The 22,490-nt window shown below is 34.0% G+C and overlaps 2 protein-coding genes across 3 annotated transcripts; both read left to right on the forward strand.

The window, feature by feature from the left end:
- The first annotated feature begins 2,772 nt into the window (after positions 1 to 2,772).
- On the forward strand, positions 2,773 to 11,973 carry LOC110753566 (ubiquitin-protein ligase). Of its 2 annotated transcripts, XM_021954492.2 has the most exons (19): positions 2,773 to 3,058; positions 3,151 to 3,201; positions 3,414 to 3,534; positions 3,773 to 3,908; positions 4,001 to 4,050; positions 4,817 to 4,905; positions 4,993 to 5,098; positions 5,986 to 6,022; positions 6,123 to 6,274; positions 6,864 to 7,398; positions 7,883 to 8,158; positions 8,795 to 8,940; positions 9,348 to 9,695; positions 10,187 to 10,430; positions 10,718 to 10,773; positions 11,039 to 11,119; positions 11,248 to 11,292; positions 11,400 to 11,468; positions 11,589 to 11,973. In XM_021954492.2, the coding sequence occupies exons 1-19, from the start codon at positions 2,877 to 2,879 to the stop codon at positions 11,760 to 11,762; spliced, it is 2,898 nt and encodes a 965-aa protein (XP_021810184.1). In that variant the 5' UTR covers positions 2,773 to 2,876; the 3' UTR covers positions 11,763 to 11,973. The 2 variants fall into 2 exon arrangements, with proteins under 2 accessions (XP_021810184.1, XP_021810185.1); XM_021954493.2 differs by lacking the exons at positions 2,773 to 3,058; positions 3,151 to 3,201; positions 3,414 to 3,534; positions 4,001 to 4,050 and having other exon boundaries at positions 3,771 to 3,908.
- A 430-nt stretch (positions 11,974 to 12,403) lies between these two features.
- LOC110753556 (protein BUD31 homolog 1) lies at positions 12,404 to 14,623 on the forward strand. Its single transcript, XM_021954479.2, has 4 exons — positions 12,404 to 12,563; positions 13,323 to 13,423; positions 13,533 to 13,720; positions 14,215 to 14,623. Exons 2-4 carry the CDS (start codon positions 13,330 to 13,332, stop codon positions 14,368 to 14,370), a joined length of 438 nt encoding a protein of 145 aa, XP_021810171.1. The 5' UTR covers positions 12,404 to 12,563; positions 13,323 to 13,329; the 3' UTR covers positions 14,371 to 14,623.
- The last annotated feature ends 7,867 nt before the right edge of the window (positions 14,624 to 22,490 follow it).

Consider the following 22,490-nt stretch of genomic DNA (forward strand, 5'->3'; position numbering starts at 1 on the left):
CTATATATATATGTAAAAGACAATAGCCACTCGTGTAGACTATTTATTAGAGACAATTTAAATAAAGTAAAATAAAAGCCAGTAATTCCGCCTGCTATACATTTTTTGTTAAAAAATTAGAAACAAATGGAGTATAGCCGATCGGCTATACTATTTTCTACAGAAAAAACAGAGCAGCCCGCTTTGTGAAATAGTATAGCCGCGCGGCTGTAATGTTTTTAAAAAACTTTAAAACTGTGTATAGCCGTACGGCTATACTATTTTTAAATATAAAAATAGAGGACCCCCACCCATTAGCCGCCACGTGTCAACACATGTCTTTTTTAAAAAAGAGAACTAAAAACACGAAGTATAGCCGAGCGGCTGGACGTTTTTATTTTATTTTATTTTATTTTATTTATTTATAGAAAAAAGAGCCTCTATCAGTTAAAGCCACATGTCAAAAACAAGTACCGCTGCCCAGCACTATTTTTTAAATAAAAAAATCGTAGTATAGCCGCCCGGCTATACGATTTAATAATAAAAAAAACCATCCTAGTTGCATTAGTTTGTACGTTATAGATATTAATTTGCAACATATCCAAAGTAGATATTAATCTTCCACTATATGATATTTTAATATAATTTGTATAACATATGTTATTCTTATTCAATAGTAAGTGAGATTTATTTGTATAATACATGAATTTTGTGTGCCTTACTGAAAATTTTGTAAAAAAAATAAGTGTAGAAAACGTTAGAAATACGTATGTACTGCTATAGCCGTACGGCTATACTATTTTTTAATATAAAAACTGAGGACCCCCCACCCATTAGGCGCCACGCGTCAACACATGTCTTTTTCTTAAATAATTAGTTAACTAATCGGTTTTAATTTAAATCACTTTGCCCATTTTTTGATTAAATAAATATATTAATTAACCATTAGGCATTTAAGAAAAGGTCATACCCACAAGTCACTCAATTTGGCCACTTGCATAGCCAATACGAACTTTTCTTCTTCCAAGAGTAAGTTTTATAAAGACCTCCAAGGAACTCTAGTGTTCCAATGTGGGAGCTCACACATATTTGCAATGCCTTGGAAAACCATTAGGCATCTAACTATTAGTATTATTCATGAACAAATTAACTAGCAAATATACTTCACCAAAAGTCACCTTTAATTTCTAAAAACAATTCTTTATTTTTAATAAAAGAAAAAAATATTCTTCCTTTCATTGACACGTTCTTTTTAAAAGAGTTTTGTATCACTAAAACTAGCCTCTCTACATGCGCTTCCGCGCCTGCGAGAGGCTTTTAAAAAAAAAAAAATAATTTATTTTAGAATTAAAAAAGATAATGGGTAGTTGTATTCCATAAAAATAGGATCCATTATCTGATTTTTCTTTTAATTTTAATTTTTTTAAATATGAACAAGTGTGAATTTACCATATTATCATCATTTAATTAATAATTTCAATTCTTAATGTTTGCATTAACCAAGGACATTTTTTGGTATTTTGAATGTTTCACCATTCTCTGCCTTTTGCTTTATATATATAGATATAGATTAACCCTAAACTTATATATATTGTTCATGAAAGATGCATAAACAAATGAATTAGCTTTCAAAAAATATGTCTGGAATTATGAATTAGCTTTTCTAATAGCAACGCTAACGCAGGGAGAGGACCTTTTCATGGCTTCTTTTCTCCCACTCATTCCTCTCCAATATCAGATGGTTTCTTTTCATGGCTACGTCGAGAAGTTGAGGAGGAAATGCCACTTATTTATTATAGTTTTTATTGTATTAGTGTGTGCTATGGAAAATTCAAGTGTGTGGATGATTGCATGCGGCGCCATTTTGATTTTTGAGTTGATCCTCTGCTTGGTATACCTCTACTCTACTTAAGCAGTACCATTTCGTTGTCTTACAAGTTCTATTTCTTAAATATCAAACCATTAATTTTGAAATCTATGTATAAAATTCAAAATCAAACTAAAATTCCTCGTAAGATATAAAAGGTCATAATACTCCTACATATTTACATTGTTTGCCACTAGACATCAGATAAGTCAACTTGACCGTTTTTAAGCACTCTCATTTCTAATTAATACTTCCTCATTTATAGCATATCAATAACTCTGGTTTTCATTTTTTTTTTTTGGCATTCCTTCTAATCCCTAAAATTTCGACCAATAAAAGATCCTTAAATTTTCGACCAATAAAAAATCCCTTAAATTTTGTCCAAATAAAATAAAGTAGGTAAATTATTGTCAATACAATATAATGTGCCTACAAATTTACCTATATATCTTGTATATATCTAATACGGGTAGGTAAATTATTTTCACAATATACCTATAAATCTGCAGGCTTTAATATATCTATAATATATCTATAATAGGTGAATTACAAGTTATATTATTACATAATAGGAACTTATTAGGTAAATTATATCAAAAATGCATTTATAAAAGTTGGGTATATTATTTGAACAATAAGTAAATTCATACTAAGTATATTATTTTTAGTAAAAGAAGTAATAGGTACGTTATTTTTTAAATTACTCTTATATGTACACTATTATATTTATAAAATAATAAAATAATAGATAATTAATCACATCTACTTCATAAATTAATAAAAAAAAACTTTTGTATTAAATTAACTGATTAGGTATGTTAAATATGAATTTATTGTTAAATTTTAAAAGGATTAACTGATTGGCTATACTCTTTGAATATATGAATATTTAAATAAATAAACATCTTTTCCATTAGAAATTAAATTTAAAAAAGGAAGAAGAAGCTCGTCACTCCAAGAACAAAGTTGTAAACTTCTGCATATTCTCTGCTTCCATTGTCTTACAGACGGAGTGTCGGAAAACCAGAGCATGGCTTCTTCAACTTCAGACGACGAATTCATCACCGTCGTATGCAGTAACCCCAATCCAATTCAAGCAAACACCACCAGCACTGATATAGAGATTCTAATTTCAGTCACGAATATCCCAAGCTGGGATTTGCCATCAATTCTCTGTCACCAAACAGTCAAAGTTCAATCCCATCGGAACAGGTGCGTGGTGGATTATCATTTTCTCACTCATTTTCCGTTTGTTTCCCGGGAAAATACAATGAGGGAGAATCAATTTCCATCTTTGCTTGCAGGCTAATTCAACACTCATCGTATTTCAATGGCCTCCTAAGCGGGAGCTTCAGGTAATCAATTTCGATCACTTTCTTCTTGTGAAACTGAATTCAACGAAGCCCGGAACTTGAAGTTGTGCTTTTTTCAATGTAGATTATGATTCTTCGAAGAAATGAACAAGTTTTATTTTTCTTGAATTTGGATATTATATCATCCCCTACATTTTTATTCTAATCAATTTTGTTTAATTGCTTCTGGCTAAATTGTTGAGAACTTTTTGTAGTGAATCAGGCCTGGACTGTATAGCAATTGAGTGGAACCTGGAAGCATTTCTACACATTCTCAATTGTATATATGACTGCCCATTGGATGTAACGTCTAATAATTTCCTCCCTCTTTATGAGGTAAATGAATTAACTTTACTATATGGTAATTCTGATCCAGTGTGTTCTTTTATATTCTTCATTTACTTATTTGTTTAACTATTGGTTTGATCTTAAATAATTCAAACCTTTGGTCATTTAAAAAGAAAAATTGCATTTCTTTAACTTCTAGTTCTAGTTTGAACGCATCTGCCTTTAAATCACATAAAATGTTTTATAAAGTTAATATTCCTTTGACAATACCGTGTTACGTTTTCAGGGTGCACTTTATTTTGGAGTGGAGATGCTTCTCATGAGATGCAAAACTTGGTTTTCTGAGGTAGTATCAGCGGAGGTGCCACCACAAGTACAATTGGATGATTTGATTTCTATTTGGAGCTTTGGTTTAGAGCACGGTGAGAATGATTAGAACAGCAATGTCTATGAAAGACTCGTATTTAAAATTAGTGGTGTCTAGTCTAATAGATTAAATTGGAATGGATTGCAGCCCGTGATTTTCTTCCAGAATTATGTGGGAGCTATCTTGCGAGAAATTTTGTATGTCCTCAACTTGTATTTATATTCTCTGCAGCCTTCTTGTGCCCAATATTTCGTAGTAGTGACTTGTGCACAATCAGATTAATTGTTGAAAATAGAATTACGCTTCAATATTAACCCACACATAGAGGCTAGTGGCGGGTTGTAGATTCATATTAACTTGATATGGAGTAGAAAATTATGTTTTATTGTGAGGCACCATTTTAGTTGATATTCCATATGATATCACTTTAGATTGTTTTGGTTGGGTTTTCTCTTGACTGCCAACGTTTGTGTTTGGTCATAATATTGCACTTGCAAGGTCTAAAAGAAAAAAGAGGGTTCTGTTAGAGATGGCTAGGAAATGAGAAGGATATAAGAGCTTAAGTGAGCCCAAGAGGGGCATGGGTAGAGGCAAAAAGAATTGACTTGATTACTGAGGATGTAATGGAGGATATGATTTTAGCATAATGAAACACATCAAAGAGCACCATGACGTTGACCAAATAGTCTCCTGACCACGTGGCACTTTATTGATGATGCGCACATGCACACACGGATTTGTGGCTACTAATCTTGGTTAAACTGAAAACAGATGCCTCAATATATTTCTTTACGATCAGGTTGTTGCTAATGGTTGAATAGGAGATTGTTATCAATTAAGTTGCATCGGATCCTAGGGACTCATATACAGGCTTATGAATTCTGTGCTTTGTGCAATATTTGTTTTCACTGTGCTCAACCTATTAACTAAGTGAAGCTGACCGATTATTGTTTGGTTTTCCAGATGTGGGCCATATCTATGAATTGTTTTGTAGATATTCCATACGACTTATTACTATCTTGCGTGAAGCACATGAATTTGACAGTAGACAGGTTACTTATCCTTTGACTGACCTAGTTAAATTTTCTGTAAGATATCTTGGCACACTGATATCTTAGATTCTTAGTGGTCTTTTACAGTGAGATGCATCTTTCCAATGCACTTCTAGTTTGGATTGATGCTAACGCAGAATGCATGGAAGGGTTGAGCAGAAATGAAGATGTCTGCACTGGCATTTTGAAACAGGTACAGATTGAAAATGTTCCAGTGTATATATCCTGGGAAGGTGACTTGTTTACCTAGTATCTCATACTGCCATTATTATATTATAGTCCACGATCTTAAACCGTGAACATGACTCCGTACTAGTTTTAGGAAAACACAGCCATGTGAGGTATAACAAATTTGACAGCTGAGTTTGTAGCCTGCCTACTTTCAAATGGATATTAAGAAGTCTTAAACTTCTAGATGAAAGTCACCAAAGAGTGAGTTACTTAATCATCATAACAAATTGACCCCTTGAGCCACTTTTCAGTATTCACTTAATGGCAGTTTAGCATTATATTATCACTTGAATAAGACTCTACCTGGCATGCCTGATAACATAATGGGGCAACAAGCTATGATGTGTTCACAAGTATGTGAAATAGGAACGGCAAAGGTAATTACAGGTCTAAAGACAAAAAGGGTAATTTTAGGTCTATAATAGAAATTATTGAACCATGTAAAGTGTTTATTCACTTGTTGAGTTGGGACATGCATTATTATAAAAGTTCATTACTTGTGCTACCAAATTGATCCCTCATTATTTTGTAATTAAATATGTTGGGGATTTGGTCGGTAATGTATGTGTCCATTATTTAGTTAATCATAAAAGTTACCTCGTCTGTCTTTGCACCTTGAACTTGTTTCTGTTTATTGTCTGTAAATTTGCTTTCTGGAGTTTATATGTTAGGTAAAAACCTAAGTAAATGATGATTTAGGTCGTTTCCAGTAGCATTAATTTTTTAATTTTATCTATTCATAAACCGAAAATTTGAAATAGTAATCTGGGTGATTCTATGTATGCCTTACCAGGAATAATTTATTTGTCTAATATTTCTATTAATTGTTCTGTTATTGCTGTTAAACAGATCCATTTAAGCCTTTTGCCGTTGTGGTTTGCTGCAGGTATGCTTAATTTTCTGATGTTAGACATAGGGCATTATTACATACTCATTGCCTTTGTCCTATCCATTAATTACATAAACTGATCGGGTTATTTTTTCAGAGAAAAGAGGTTCTTGTCATTTTTCTAAGTTTGCTGATGAGAGCATTGATTCAATTTTCAGACTACTGAGAATTCCATCCACTGGCTCAGTAGATGCCTTAGGAGCTAGTCACTTGCATGATTTACGCATTCGGCTGACAAAATTTTCTAAGGTAGTCCTGTCACTATCTCTACAAGGACCTCAAAAGGCAATTTTGATTTTTTGTTTTGATTTTTTTTAGGAGGGTTCATGTGACTGAAGATACATCATACAATGGGAAAGAAAACAAAGCATTTTGGTGTTTTCGCAAAACCTACGTTCTGGAAGGGGGAATAGCAAATAGGACTTGTTTTCTTTTGTATTTCCATCTCCATTTGTAGTGGATTCTATCTCATTTCTGGGTTCAGTGGTATGAAAGGTTATAAAAGGGTCTTTCAGATGAAGGAAGACAATAGTGCTAAGTGCTTTACACTGCATAATTAAGGGAGGTTATAGGGGTGTTTAAGTTCTAGCATGCAATCCAAAGACTACACAAACTTTGAATTAGTAGGAAAAAGGAGAGAGGTATTTTATGTGCATGTTGTGAAACTATTGATTTATTAAATACAGGATAAAGCATAGATCCTTGTGGTATATAGTTTCCTAATATCTGTAACTTTTGGCAAACAGTTTGTATCAATACCCAATGTAGCATGCTTATCTCAGGGTCCTGCTGCCCAGTGTTCATGATTGTATAACTCAAGTCTTTTCTCTTTGTGCAGAGAGTAAACCTTTCAAGTTGCTCACAGATAACGTCAGCGGTGCTACTTTTGTCTTTGCTTCCTTCTGCAAACAGTATCGACCACATACTAAGGGGTATTGGGCAGTCACCATTCAACCTTGAACGTCTCGACAGAGATCAATGTTCGGAAGTACTGAATTTGTTGCCGACTTTGTCTTTTGAAGCAGTACAAGAGGTGGATATTTCCAAGTGTCCAAGGTTGCATCTTGAATCTGCCATTGAGTGCTTCCACAAATCATTTCCATCTTTAAGAATACTGAAGGCAGCTTTTCTTTTGAAATTCAAGATAAGCACTTTGCGCAAACTGGTGCGGAAATGCCCTATGGTCTGTGAAGTTGACTTAACCACTGACACTAGTCCAATTATATCATCACAAGTGTCCATTGTATCCTCAAGTCCAGCTATAACACCACAAATTTCAAATTTGTCCTTAAATGTTCGGGATATGACTTCTTTTTACAACTCTGGACAATCGATAGCAAAACTCACATTGGAGGGCCGAAGTGATCTCTATGGTGAGATAGTTTTCAATAACTTTTCCAGACTTCCATTGGATAGAGTCATTAGTGCTTCATACCTCAAAAAGATAGTTTGGCATACACTCTGATGGCATTGGCAGTGTCATTGTCATTTGTTAAACTTTTGGACAAAGTTATGGGAAAATGTTTCCCATTCTATTGCATATAAGGCAAGAGTTCATTGTAAAAGTCCAGAAAAGGGAAATTTTGGCATATCTAAAGCATGCTATTGATGACAGCATTCACTGATATATGACTGCTGCAATAGTGAATAGTGAATAGTATCTAAGTATTGGATTTCTTATTTTGAATATTTTTCGTTGACATTTAACTAGCCAAGTAAAGGTTCAATATTGTGAATGCATAGTTGCACACACATGCAGCACATAATTGGGAGATGCTTATTTTTCCTTTTTATGTTGTCGCCTGATTTTGCATCATTGGTTGGCCCACTAACTCTTCCTTATTATGCTTATTACAGATTCAGATCTCCAGTATATCTCCAGATTCTGTGTCTCCTTGCAATACATAAACCTCAAAGGGTGTACTTCATTAACTGATGTTGGCATAGCAAGTCTTTTACGCAGATGTATTAAGCTACATTCTGTTTTAGTTTGTGATACCTCTTTCGGGATAAATTCAGTTTTAGCTCTTTGCTCTAGCTCCTCCAATAATATTGCTGTCGAACAAATTGAAAATGAGCTTTTGGATTCCCTGGCACTTAATCTTCAAATACTTCATATGGGCAGCTGCAAGTGTGAGTGGCATTTCCCCTGTTATTCTTGTTTTGGAATTTTATGATTCAAAGACTTATTTTCATCAACATTCTCATTCTCCCCTACTTCGAAAATGATGCCAAAGGGCATGAATAAAGAAATAAACACATGTTTCCCTTTTGTGTTTCTTTTGACAGGCAGAAATGCTAGGGTTTTGTATAGGGCACCATTCATCCACACAGCAAAATATATGAATAGCTTCTCTACCTACTACTTTTACTTCCATATACAACAAACAAAACCTGAGAGACAAAGAACTTTGAACTGTTGGAAGTACTTGGAATTTTCTTGACAAAGAATTAGCTTAACTCACTTGCTATTCGTTACTTTAGGTTAGTAATATGCCCCTTTGCCTTTCTGATATCTGATGTAATATGAAACATAATTTCTCACCATTGACCAGTTACACAATTTCTGCACTCTGTGCTGAAAAGATTGCATTTAATGATGATTTGACAAAAGTTAGACCTAAGAAGTTGAGAAATGGTTGCTGTAACAACTCCAGTCAGTTGAAATCATGGCTTCTAAGTTGCATGAATTTCATTTTCTAATGGACCTAGGAATTTAAATGCCTAAAATTTCACCGGAACACATGTTCTTACTTTTTTTTTCCTCAGGTGTTGACGAAACATCTCTTCTAAAGCTTATGTCTCAAATGCAAAAGCTGAAGAGTCTTTGTTTAAGTGATACTCACCTTTCTGATGGTGCTTTATATAGTTTCAGAGGTTCTTCCTTGGAGGTGCTTGATATTTCTAATACTATGGTGAGTCATCAAATTTATCGGAACCTAGTCCTCCACCCCTACATATTTCATCAAATTTATTAGTTTCATGGCTATGTTCGTTTAAAGGGTAAATTAAACCTACAACTATAATCCGTATGCCCCTAAGAATTCTTATGCATCTATCAAGTCAATTGGCCTTGCACATAATCCTTGTGAGTAATAAGATAGACAACACACTGCTTCTTGCATCTCTTGTTTATAAACTTTATATCATTGGAGAATCAACAGAAGGATTTTCATATAGTAATATTTTAAAAATCCAATGAATTTGGTTATGGGTATAAGACATCGAGTTTGGATGACACAGCTGACTAAACAAAAACAGGCAATCATCTATGTCCCTATTGTCGTTGCAACTCTGGTAATTATGTGCTTGTAAATTTCAGGTTTCAAATGCTGCTGTAGCTTATCTTGTCGGAGGAAATCCAGGTTTAAAGTGTCTGAAAGCAAGGGGCTGTAGGAATTTATCTCAACGGGAAAGTGATCCTCAAAAGAGGGAATTTTCTTTCTCCTATTCTTGCAGAGAACTGCATAATGAAATAGGAAGAACTTGCATGTTGGAAGAAATTGCACTTGGATGGGGATTTTCTTACTTCTCTTTGGAAGCTCTGAAACCTGCAATCACATCACTGAGGAAAATAACTGTGGGCTTAGGTGGATTGTTAGGTGAAGATGGACTGAGAAAACTACCAACTATTTGTCCTATGCTAGAGTCGATTATTCTTTATTTTCAGGTATTCGTGATAGTGGATTTGGAGATAATCGTAGGTGATAACTGTGACTTCCCCTGTGGTTTATTCTGTTATACATCCATTAGCTGTGACATCAGGAATATAGAATGCTCATATGATCTTGCTTTTGGGATAATCATTTTTGAAGTTTGAATTTTGCAAGAGATACACTTACCCTATAGATCTTGATGAACTTTGTACTTTAGCAGGCACTTCGTTATGACCTATTGGGATATCTTCTAGTGAGACTAGTTATATTCAGACCCTATTTGTGGATTTACTTCAGAGTCTTATCAGATAAGATCTTATATGATCCGATCAGTATGTGTGAACTGTTGTCTCGTTGGGTATATGCATGTTGGTCATTCTAGAATTCACTGAATTAGAATTCTGTTTCTTCTTTTAATTTCAAAAATATATGTTTCTCTTGCATCAAAATCTACATAAGAATATAAAATACTGTCATTTGTAAAATGATTTCAGTTCTTTTACAGGTAATATCTGATAGAACCATTATGAACATTATGGCAAACCTGAAGAAGTTGGTAGTTTTGGCTTTCTGTCACTGTCTTGGTGATATATCTATTTTAAGCTTTAAATTTCCTATGCCTAACCTGAGGAAGTTGAAGCTTGAGCGGGTGACCCCCTGGATTACCAACAATGATTTGGTTATTCTTACTCAAAGCTGTGCAAATCTTGTTGAGCTTTCGCTGCTAGGGTGTACGCTTCTGGATTCAGGTTAGGAGTTATTTATTTCAAAGGGTATCATTTGAGCCTGCCTTATATTGGATTTAGCATGTAGACATTTCCTTAGTCATAACTAAGTCATGATCCAATTTCTCAATAACAAGGAGCCCCCTTGTTCTTGGTTTCTTTCTAGCATGTTATGGGGATTTCCTTTCCTTGTCTTATCTGTGTGTTGGTGTACCTCTAGAGCAATTGATAATAGTAGCTACTCTTATTTTTTCGAGGAACCGGAAGATAATTGATATGCCATTTACCTTGCTGTTCCGTCTTGTTTGCAGAGTCTCAACAAATAATTTCTCAAGGATGGCCAGGCTTGGTGTCTATCCATCTTGAGGTTTGCCATTTTCAATTTTCTAATGGCTGGTTATGAGAGTTTTGTTGGTTCTTCTGTACGTTTTATGATAATAAGCGGAAGCATGACTAGCATGGTTTTGCTATATAAAGATGTCTTCTTCATCTTCTTTCTCTGGCTGTATGAAGAAATTGTAAAGATCTATATATTATTCTTGTTCTTGTATTTGTCAACGATTGGTTTCATTTGACGCATAATTATCAGTGTGGCATGTATGTTTACAAATGTGATCGGTTTTGATGTTTAGGAGTGTGGACAAGTAACAACAATGGGGGTTTCTTCTCTTCTCGACTGCAAAGCTCTTGAAGATATCTTGCTGCGTCATAATGTGAGATTTTAATGACTTTTCCTTTTAATGACAATAGTTAATACCTTAATGTTATGCCGCCACTACTTATATTGCAATTGGAACATGGTATACCTTCCACTACTTATATGTTGATCCATATTATACAGGGTCCTGGGTTGCAGAGAAGCTTTATTTTTGATGCCGCTTCGAAGGTAATAGTAATACCACTGTTCTTGTTTTCAGGTGTATTCAACTTCATGAATCAAGTTTAACGGGTAATAAGTTAATAACGACTGTGTGCCTTACATGTTGAATGCAGTTGCCAATGCTTAGGAATGTGTCGCTAGACTTTTGTGATGCAGCTGAAGGTGATTTTGACATTCCAAATGTAAGTTAAGAAAAATCTCCCTTACACGCACACACACACATTATTACCGATTTTTGCTCGGTGTTTTTTTCGAAACAACCGAAAGGGTTACGATGGCCTAATCTATTTTGTTTGGTACAGTATGGAGATAGGCATTTCTTAAGTACTGTCAAGATCGCAAAATGCAAGCTTCAGAAGGGCCTCAAGGTTTCATTTGTTAAGGCTCGTAGGAGGCGGCAAGTCCACAAACAAACACTTGTACTGGTATGGAACAGCAGCACTGTCACTAGAACAGTGGTGAAGGAAAGACTCTAGTGAACAAAATGTGGTGGTGATGATGAACATGAACATTTCTTTCCTTCTCTGTTTTTTTTTCCTCTGTTGTGAGTGGTGAAAGTGGTGGAACATAAAAAAGAAAAGTAATAATAATAAAAACCAATTCCACCAACACGATAGGTTTCTTTTGTAAAATATACAAGTGGATGCATTATGACCCAATAAAAAACCTAGAGTCAATTCAATCAAATTATCAGTTTGAGAAGCACAAATAACCGAGCCAACTTCATTCCATCAATTAATAGTTTGATAAAATGCAGCAAATCCAGTCAACAACCAACTTTCATATTGCAAAATTTGTTTAAAATACACATAACCCGAAACCCAAAATAGTCCTACTTTTTAGAAATAGTCGACTTCAACAAACTAATAAGTAGTGATACTTCTCTTTCCAATATTGAAATGTCTCAAGTTTGACTTTTACTCGCCTGTTAATCAACAAAATAATCGATAATCGAGTAGTTTTGGATTGGGCTTTTAAATTTCAGTAGGAATGTTGGACCGTGAACGACATGTCGTCTACGGGTTGGGCTTCATGGATTGACTGTTTTGGATTGGGTTTTCTAATTTCGTTTTTTTCTTCTTTTGGTCGGAGAAGGATTTCTATTTGAAATAAAAGAAAATTAACGGAAATAAAGTTGGGCAAATTCTCTAGTCTAGGGTCTCTTTCCTTCAGACCACCAAAAAAAAAAAAAAAAAGGGTCTCTTTCCTTCTGCTCAGCCTGCCTCAGTTCCCGCCACAACGCCATCGTCTCCACAGCCTTCTCTTCTCTCCGTCAGGTAAGTAACACAACTGTTGCGAAATAAAATTATGTGAGTTTGTGCTTGTGATTTTGCGATTTTTCTCTTTTAGGTTGTTTCAATTTCTAAAGTATCTGAATTTTTCTGAATTCAAAATAATGGTTTGTTAAATTAAGGATTTAGGGTTTGGATTATTGATCTGTGGCTACGAGAGCACTTTCTGCGCAACTTTTTTTTTCCGCTTAGGTACTTTGACAGTCATCCGGGGTTTTATTTCCCTTGTGAGATTTTGGGTTTTACAATTAAATCATGCTATGCATGAATTATAGCTTGCCTTTGCCTTTTCTTTTCTTTTCCTTTTTCTTTTCTGCCATGAAAGCTATTTTTTTTACACAACTGCTATTCAGAGTTGTGGCATCTTGTTTTCAACAATGGGAATTTTTCTTTTATTCTTGCATCTTTTGATATATTTACCCTTCCACTATGATTGATGGTTCATCTATATATATATATATATCACATTACTCCACTTGGGCTGATTTATATGTTTGGTAATTGTTGGGTATTTGAGTTTGTGTGATTCTGTTTATAATGAGTAGATCTGAAAGAAATACAGATTGTGGCATATACCGGCTTATATGTTGTGGAACTTGCAAATGATTGATTGTTCTTTTTGCATGATGTCATTGAGGAAAATGTATTTCTACTAACTTGTGGGAAAGATGTGCTTCTTAAATGTGGAAGGCGCCTTTGGAATTTATAGACTATTAATTCATCATATGTTTCCACTGATGACAGGTAGAAAATGCCTAAGGTGAAGACCAACCGAGTCAAATACCCAGAAGGTTGGGAACTGATTGAGCCAACTATTCGCGAGCTACAAGCGAAGATGAGAGAAGGTATAAATCTTCCATGTTTTTATTACATTGTCCACTGAATTTGAAAAATTAATATGTTTAAGAATGCAAAAGGATACTAAAACGTATATTCCCTTTATCTTTTGGACAGCCGAGAATGATACTCATGATGGTAAGAGGAAATGTGAGACCTTGTGGCCGATCTTCAAAATAGCACATCAAAAGAGCCGCTACATTTTTGACCTGTACCATCGGAGAAATGAGATATCCAAGGAGTTGTACGAGTTCTGTCTGGACCAAGGCTATGCTGACCGCAATCTAATTGCAAAATGGAAAAAGGCTTGTCTCAGAATCTCAAATATCTTGATCTGCTGCTTGTTTTTATTTATTTTATAGTAGTTTATTTAAATTTGGTTTATTTGTGTATGAAGCTTACTGCATGATACATCAAACTTAGAAATAAGTTGCCTGGTTTTTTTGGTTGGATTTTACTTTATATCATGAAAAACATTTAAATAAGGTTGAAAGAACATAAGCATGAATGTTTAAGATACGAAAATTGGAGTAAACATAGCTTTGTTGGAAAATTAGCAAATGCAAGAGAAATACTGATTGAGTTGATTTTGAAATTCTCATGCTACATGTATTGGAATCACATTCTTAATTGCAGGTTGTAACTTGTATGTAAAACTATTGGATAACAGTGACTGTATATTGAATATATAAGGAAAATATTGCAACCTCATGTACCTTGTGTCTTTTTATTAAATCTATTATATTATCACTCAAATCTAATCATGTATGATGACATGTGGTTTGTGTTTGAAATGCAGCCTGGTTATGAACGCCTCTGCTGTTTAAGATGCATGCAGCCTCGCGATCATAACTTTGCCACAACATGTGTGTGTCGTGTGCCCAAGCATCTGAGGGAGGAGAAGGTTATAGAGTGTGTGCATTGTGGCTGTAAGGGTTGTGCCAGTGGGGATTGATTAGCGGGTTGTTCTTCAAATGTAATACTAGGTGGATCTTGTAATATTTAGTTCATCTTAATTTTCTTGAATCTGGGCCCTTTGCAAATGATATTAGTAATTTAGTAGTATGTTTCTCTTGTTGTGAACCACGGTTGTGATATTCAACTAACTGCAACTTGAAAGCTGAAAGAAATCAATGCCTTGGAACTTCCAAGTTTGCTATGGATGAGTTTAAATGTTCCTTGTAAGGCTTTTGTTTTGTTTCCGAAAATTTGTCTTGATGAATGATTATAATTGCTTGATTCAAGTTTGCCATGGATGAGTTTAAATATTCCTAGCAATGCTTTTGTTTCTGAAAATTGGTCTTGATGAATGATTCTAATTGCATGTGGAGCATATTTTCTTTCATAAAGATTGACAGGTACCTAAAATGTGCTTTAAGAAACTTCTCAGAATATACATAAGAAAATCTCACTGGATGCTTCTCGTTTGTAGCATTGAAATGCGGCTCTCACTAAAACGTTGGGCTTTTACAATTCCACTTTTCCTTGTTCCGCACAAAGAAAAAGAGGGAACAAAGCAGCCATGACCGACCCTACAAAATGTATTCATGACTACCAAAACCCATAGTTTTAGTGCTGCAAACTGGCCAAGAATAGTTTTAGAGCATAAATCCGACAAGAGCTAGTTGATGAATCTGACTCCGAAGACTAAAACCGAGCACTTTTCCACTAAGATACCATTACGTGGTGTAACCAATAGTATAAACATATCGTCCACTTATATTACAATATATGAATTAATAACATCACATGACAGTATTCCATTATATCATACAATAATTTCTCCTTAAAACCATGACTTTTGTTGTTTCACAGGTCGACATCACACTTCGGCTGTGTGACTACTGTTTTTAATCATGATTGGGAGTCGTCAACTTCCCAGGACCCAATGTGTTTCTTCCTTTTATTTTATTTTTCTTCGTTTAATAATAATGAACTTCACTTCTACTACACTCTTTTAGACTTTATTACAAGCTTGTTAGAATAATGACAATCATTCCCAGTTTCATTTGGGTTGTATATATCTCTATCCTCTCGCACAGACCAATTTTAGCATCTAAAAACTGTCCTCGCTCCCACAGACATTAACTAGAAGTGAATGCACTTGCTTGTGGAATGTAGTCCAAAATAGGGCAACAAGGGATCTTCTTAACCCAAATTTCCCAATATCATATCAAACAACACATAGTTATTACAAATTAATTACAAACTAATTAACATGATTAAGCCCATGATTAACCAACAAACATGGGCTTAGCTAAGTTGACTAGAGCAGATGTGCTCCCCACTCTGTACCCTAGTTCGAATCCCCCTCCCTGTAATGTTGATTAGATTTAAGTTCAAATCACCCATTCTCTTTAATAAAAAAATTGTGGGAACAAAATTCCAAATACTAGTACCCCACACATGGATTCCAATTATAGAAACTTATATTTTATTTTGAGCAAAAAACAAAGGAGAGAGGATCAAGAGAAAGAATATTAGAATCAAGTCACTTTCAAAATTGACAATAGCTTAGGTTAAAAAATTTTGAATTATTTTAAGCATAAAATCGAACTAGTACAGATTTTGTTTAACTAACATGTAGTTTAGTATTATTATTTTCCTTTTCATGCAAGGAGGATTTAAAATACTTTCACTCTTGAACATGATGACAACAAATATGACAGATCGATCAAGCTAGACATCGGGAATGTTCACCATGTGAGCTTCTACCCTTTAATACGATCCCTCTCATTTAGGGTTCGTATAATCTGTCCCAATATTTTCTCATACCATCACCTAATTATTGTTTAGAAATAGTATAATAAATGTGATTATGAGCAGCCAATAAGCTTCGGCAGAAACATGATTAGAAATGTTCTCTTACGAGTCTAGTTTGTCTGTCATATTGTAAATTTGAATCATCGGTCAAATTAATCTTTGTAGATTGTGCTTATGAAATCAAGTACAAAGTCATAATCTGACAATTTAAACATGTGTTAATTAGAGAAATAGTTGGCATCTTGGGCATGTGTTTGCACTTATGGTATAATTAAATTTACTTGCCTGAGTCGACCTAAACTAAAACTGTTGACCCTCTTTTTTTTTTTGGTCGAAAATTGTTGACCCTCTTGATTGTTACAAAAGATTAAATTATGTCATGCATATCAATGAAATGAATAGATTAAAACCTTAAAATTGGAGCCTTGACGTATGATATGCTGCACTAATAAATAAAAACAAATAATACCTGCTTCATATAGTATCAGTCTCATTGACTCAGTTGACTGATGCCTTCTGCAGATTGCTGGATTTTGTCTCTTTTTTTGAAAAAATAAATTAATTTCCCATGATAATAAATATAAAGTTTTTTTTAGGAGGGTTCTATATATATATAACTTCTATTGAGGGATTCCTTAAATAAGCTTATTTGAGGAACACCATTGTATAGCCTACTCTGTATTGTATTTCAATAATTCAAACCGTCTATTTTGTAGATATTCATTCAAATATCATCTCTAAAAAAAAAATTCACTTGAATCTGATATCATTTGATCACTCAATTAAATTATTGAAAATTTAGTACTTTCTTGAAGAACCGTGTTCTCTGATTTTGTAGGACACAATTAGATGTCTAAACGGTTTCCGATTTGTCTTTTTTTTTTTTGCAAGGATGATCTATGAATGAAGACCTAAAAAATAGATGGTTTGGATCGTTAAAAAAATATTCGTAGGATACCCTAAACGGCGTCCCTCAAATAAAATTATTTAAGGGTTCCTAAATAAAAGAGGACTGATATATATATATATGGACTTTCTCCATTACGGATTACAAATTTGCGGATTGAATACCAATTTCTATTTGAAACCATTAGATGTCACGGGCGGTAGAGATTTAACATAAAAAATACCCCTTTGCACCACCATTTGAGAAACAAAGAAACAACAAGTAGACCTATCCAATCCAGGAGACCAGTGCTTCTCTTTTGTCTTTCCCATGACATCTAACGATTCCAAATGAAAATCCATATTCAATCCACAAATTTGTAATCTGTGATAGAGAAAGTCCAAAAGAGAAGCACATATTACGAATTACAAATTTGCGGACTGAATATATATTGTAGACAAAATGGAACATGCAATCAATCAACCTCCAAGACGAAGAAAAAGGCTTGGATTTGATTTACTTTATAAAAATAAAAAATAAAAACAAGACTTGGGTTTTTTATTAGAAGATAATGTATGGTCTCTGTCTCATACGTATATCAAACAGAATAGTACCCTTCTTGTGTATCTCGCTAATCCATCATATGTCACTTGGCAGTTGCAGTCACAGACTCACATGTCACTGCTTAATCATTTTTAGAAAAACTTTATGTGACAGCTGGATTCGTATTTAATTTTTATGTCTAAAAATACATAACGAAAGACATAACTACTACTATTATCAAAGAAGCGTCTCATTAAAATTTAGAAAATCACATAAAATGACCTTGTTTAAATTATTCTAATTTTTGCTTACTTTTATTTTTATTTTTATACAAGTGATGTGATATTGAGAGAGGAGAATTCTAAACACATGACCTCGAGTACAGAGATAACTACTCTTAACGACTTAAGCTACAAACCTCTTAAACTCGTTAATTACTTACGTTTAATTTTTTATTCAATTCGGTATCTAGATCTTTTACACGCAAAATGAGTTAGAATAGTAGAATATGACAAACTCCGAGTCAAAATAATTTTTCATTTGTTGAACTCGGTGAGTTAAGTAATTTCCCTTTAATTTATCTTCTCCAATTAGAGCCATTAATTACAACCTTAAGTGTTATCTGATTTGGAGTGGGTACTTCGGTAGGTTTTGTGAGGTGGGAGTCAATCGGTTTGGTTGGCAAAGCGGGAATATAAAGAAAGAAGCTTCTCTCTTGTATGTTGTAGAAAGAAAGCATGAAATGGACATGTTGCGCCCCACACCCGTGATGCATGAAAGGGAGAGTTTGCTCTTCTCTGTGCCACGTGTTAGTTTTTGGGGTGGGGTTCATGGGAGAGACAATCTATTGGTTTCTCATTCTGAGTTGCCATTGGCCATTTGGGAAGACATTAGTATAAGAAATGTGCAACACAAAATAGTAGAAAAATTTGTATATCATGGGATAGCACCGTTTTGGGAATATTCCCAACTAATTACGTTCCGCCACACATGATAAAATTTTACAGTACAAAGCGTGATTGGATGAGGATACAAAAACAGTGATATCCCCATAACATGCAAATTCTCATTCATAACATATAATAGAGAAATCACAATTATTACATTAGGTAATAAGTGGATTTACTTAATACATCAATTATTATGACTAATTGATAATTAGTGTATCACTCATAACATAATAGAGTATTAAGTGGATGTAATTCTTCCGCTTAGAAGGTACAAACTAGATGTGAAGATAGAAATGCCCCACATTAGGAAGTTAACAAATCTTGGAATGGCTTGTAAGAAGTTGAGCTACTTCCCTCATTGACAATTGGTTTTATGGTGGAACCTCAACCTCCTTCGTGGAATCAGAGCGAGGTTTGCCCACTTGTAAAGCCCAACGAACACACATGTACTCCACGTCACCCGATATATGTTGTCCACAAACTAGATTTGAAATATCAATTTTTAAGTGAAACTTTATAACTTTGCTATTTTAATTGAGGTCAGTTGACTTTTGTTCACATCAACATTCTAGCATAAATAATCAGTCGATTTTCAAATCTAGATAACATTCTTTTATTTTATTTTTAATATAAGTCCAATTGACTAGAAATAGTTGAGGTTTTCTTTATATTTTTGTTAAACCCTAGACATAATGGAGTCGGTCCAAACCATTGAACGTTCTCTATGAGATGAGATGAGATGTATGCATAGTCAACTAAACAAGACGAGGACTTGAAAAAAACAAAAGAGGAGACATATTAGAAACACGCATGCTTAATTCAAAACATACCGACAACATCAAGCACACAACACAAAGTGCATCTTCATCTCTTCTTTAATTTGAAACAGAACATGGAGATGTTATCATTGATCATACGCCACCGAAATTGCAAAGTTGACCTTATTGGCCAGTGTTTCCACTTTGGTTTAACCATTAACAAATCATATTGTCAAAAGGACTTTCAATTGTCCTAAAATTTCCACACAGAAAATGTTTTCTAATACTTTTCGGTTACTTGTTGAGTTACGAAACCCACACGAATCAATGAATGTTATGGTGCACTCATAATGGAAGCAGCCAAAATATATTTTTCCACGAATTCTTTTCAGCAAGGAAACATCAAAAGAAATAAAATTAGATGTAGACTTTAACGACATTTGGCCTTTAATTCCTGCAGAAAAACTTGTATGAAACGGATATAACACTATTTTGCTCTCCTCTACCAATCACCGAATGCCACGTAGAAAAGTTATTACTTATAGCACACCGTGATTGGCCTCTAAACCCTGAGTTAGTAGTCAATGTCGTATTAATTTTGTTTTTATGGTCTGCATAATTTTTTAACTGAGAAGGCCAATAAGACAATATTAGGCTAGATAAGGATAGAGTTTTGGTTCATAGTGTTTGAGCCCCCACTCTTGTCGTAGGTCAGATCAACATGCCAAGAAATTAAAACCAATAAAACCAATTAATTTAATTTCAAATATCAACAAACTTTAGCTATTCAATTAGAATAATTTAGAATATATGTAAAAAGAAAGAAAAAAAACACATGTGACATGCATGGAAGGCACGCATGAGCACGAGGCTGAAGCTCAGATTTCACAGCTGAATATATACTCCTTTTAAAACATTGAGGGAAAATGTGATTACACTACAATCTCCTTTTTCTTTTTAAAACAAAATAAAATAACTACAATGGAAGGAAATAGAATCAATGAACGAAAATTATGATAAAAAGGCATAAAATCATATTTTCTTCGCAAAATTGAATAAACTCGGGTAAATTTTGTCTACGTTGGTGGTTAGATCTGTTTTGGCTCTTGTCTATAATTTTGGTGGTGTTCTCTGTTTCAAAGGCTGCGATGGCGGCAGCTTTGGTGGCGAAGGCAGAAGCAGTGATAGTGACTGTGTTGGCTTTTGATTGATGTGTGTTTGATGTTTCTTGTTTTGTAATAATTACATCAACTCCTTGTGAGTTGGGTGTTTGATTGTTATAGTCTCAACTGGTTTTTTAAATTTTTTTTAGTAAATGTAGTTTTTCCCCTTCAAACTAATTTTTTCTTACATACAACCCATTGTCTTAATTTTCTACGATGAAAACCCAATTTATTATAAGTAAAACCTGATGATTAGGATCCAATTCAGCAAGTTACTTAATTAATCTTAATATATGATTTATTGTACTTTTTATATTCCAAAAGTACCCTTAATTAGAGTTTACCCAATTTTGTGGCTGTATTAAATGCTGGATTCTCAATTTATTGTGTTGATTTCTGTCCCCTCCTAAATTTGGAATTTATTGCAAAATTTAACTACTCACACATTAATTTGTTTTAGATTTCAAAATGTTTGGCACATGCGATATATTAATGCAGACACAAATATATAATAACGTTAGTGTCTATATATTAATGCACATACAAATATATATTGTTCGGTAAGTAACGCACACACAAATTTTCCTTTGTGCCTTACACAAATTATTTATTTATTATCTAATTACCGTCTTTCTTTCTTTTTTTCTATGAAAATTGTACTTATTATGAAATAATAGGATAATGTACCTAATACAAATTTTTTTCATTTGTGAGAGTTTAAAAGTTGTAGTTGGTAGAATTAGTCGTTGCAATTCATGTTTGGTTTGTTCGGGCATGCGGCTTTTATGCTAAAATTTCTTTGGTCTGATGTGGCCTATATGTAGTTACTATGCTTTCATATTTGTATTACCCATTTGTGAGTATTTATCTTTATTCTTGTAACTGATAGTCTTTGTGCCTGTCTAATTTATGAATACTTATCGCGTACTAAAAAAATCACAATTATTACTTTTTTCCATATAAAAAACCCGGATTAGACGATATAATCATGCTAAATATATTGATTGCCCTTAAAAAAAGTTCTATAATTGTGTCTTTCTAGAAGGTCCAGCTAGATATATGCTGTGGTCTTCTAGAACTAAAAGATCCAGATACAAGCATCTGGCACGCAAGCAGATTCGATCCAATCTTAGATCACCCACAACACAAAAAGCTACATAAATCATTCCGCCACAGTTTTCCAGCTTAAACACTTCAACTTATCCGTTTATATAATGTTTATGATGTAATAAAAAGTTTCTAGAAGAAAAGAAATTTTTTCCTTGCTTGTTTAAGTTCACATTTATATACTTGTGGTACTGGTTTGCCTAGGACTTGAAAAACATCTCTCTCTTACACATGTACACTTTTTTTTGTCAACTTTTTGTCCCCGTGGCCATGGGTGACCTAAACAAACAGTTGGGTGCATTGAGAACAGCAGCAAGATTAATGGGATCAAGTTTCAGCCAGTGATCTTCGACTGCATATTAGCACCAACTTCGATGCTAAGAGAGATCTCTTTGCATACGGACGGACATCGTCCAAAAGAAAAGGTTCGAGAAAGGGCTGCTTGCATTTAAGTAATTATCTTTCAAATTTCATCTACTTTATTACCTAATATCTGTTTGCTCTCAGTTGTCGTCCACTGCCAATACTGCAATTTACAACCAATATTTTGATTAGTTTAATGATGGTACAAAACATTATTTCTAGTTTATGAAATAATTGTCTACATATCCTTGTGCGTGTGAGATCTATTAACACATTTGCACACCAACCACTCCATTCTCTATAATATATCATCTTAGATCTAGTCACTTTTAAATTCATTTGATTCTCTAAAACCTTGTAAAACAAAAAACCTTAGTATTATGATAAGGGGATTTGTTTAGTTGATTAGGGCAGTGAGTCCGTCTCCTTACACTCAAGTTCGAATCCCTTATTTTTTAGTAGGCTTTTTCCCTTTGATTCAACCGAATTCCACTAAATTATTGCGGCTTCTTAGAATTAACATGCTTCAACTTTTTACTGCA

Source organism: Prunus avium, chromosome 7 (assembly GCF_965620075.1).
Source record: "Prunus avium chromosome 7, drPruAviu1.hap1.1, whole genome shotgun sequence".
NCBI lineage: Eukaryota > Viridiplantae > Streptophyta > Magnoliopsida > Rosales > Rosaceae > Prunus > Prunus avium.

Bases quoted from the DNA above. Each gene is read 5' to 3' on its own strand.
- LOC110753566 (XM_021954492.2), top strand. From the start codon at position 2,877: ATGGCTTCTTCAACTTCAGACGACGAATTCATCACCGTCGTATGCAGT. The intron at 3,535-3,772 runs GTAAATGAATTA...TTACGTTTTCAG, and splicing joins ATTTCCTCCCTCTTTATGAG to GGTGCACTTTATTTTGGAGT. The intron at 10,774-11,038 runs GTTTGCCATTTT...TTTGATGTTTAG, and splicing joins TGGTGTCTATCCATCTTGAG to GAGTGTGGACAAGTAACAAC.
- LOC110753556 (XM_021954479.2), top strand. From the start codon at position 13,330: ATGCCTAAGGTGAAGACCAACCGAGTCAAATACCCAGAAGGTTGGGAA. The intron at 13,424-13,532 runs GTATAAATCTTC...TCTTTTGGACAG, and splicing joins ACAAGCGAAGATGAGAGAAG to CCGAGAATGATACTCATGAT. The intron at 13,721-14,214 runs GCTTGTCTCAGA...TTTGAAATGCAG, and splicing joins TAATTGCAAAATGGAAAAAG to CCTGGTTATGAACGCCTCTG.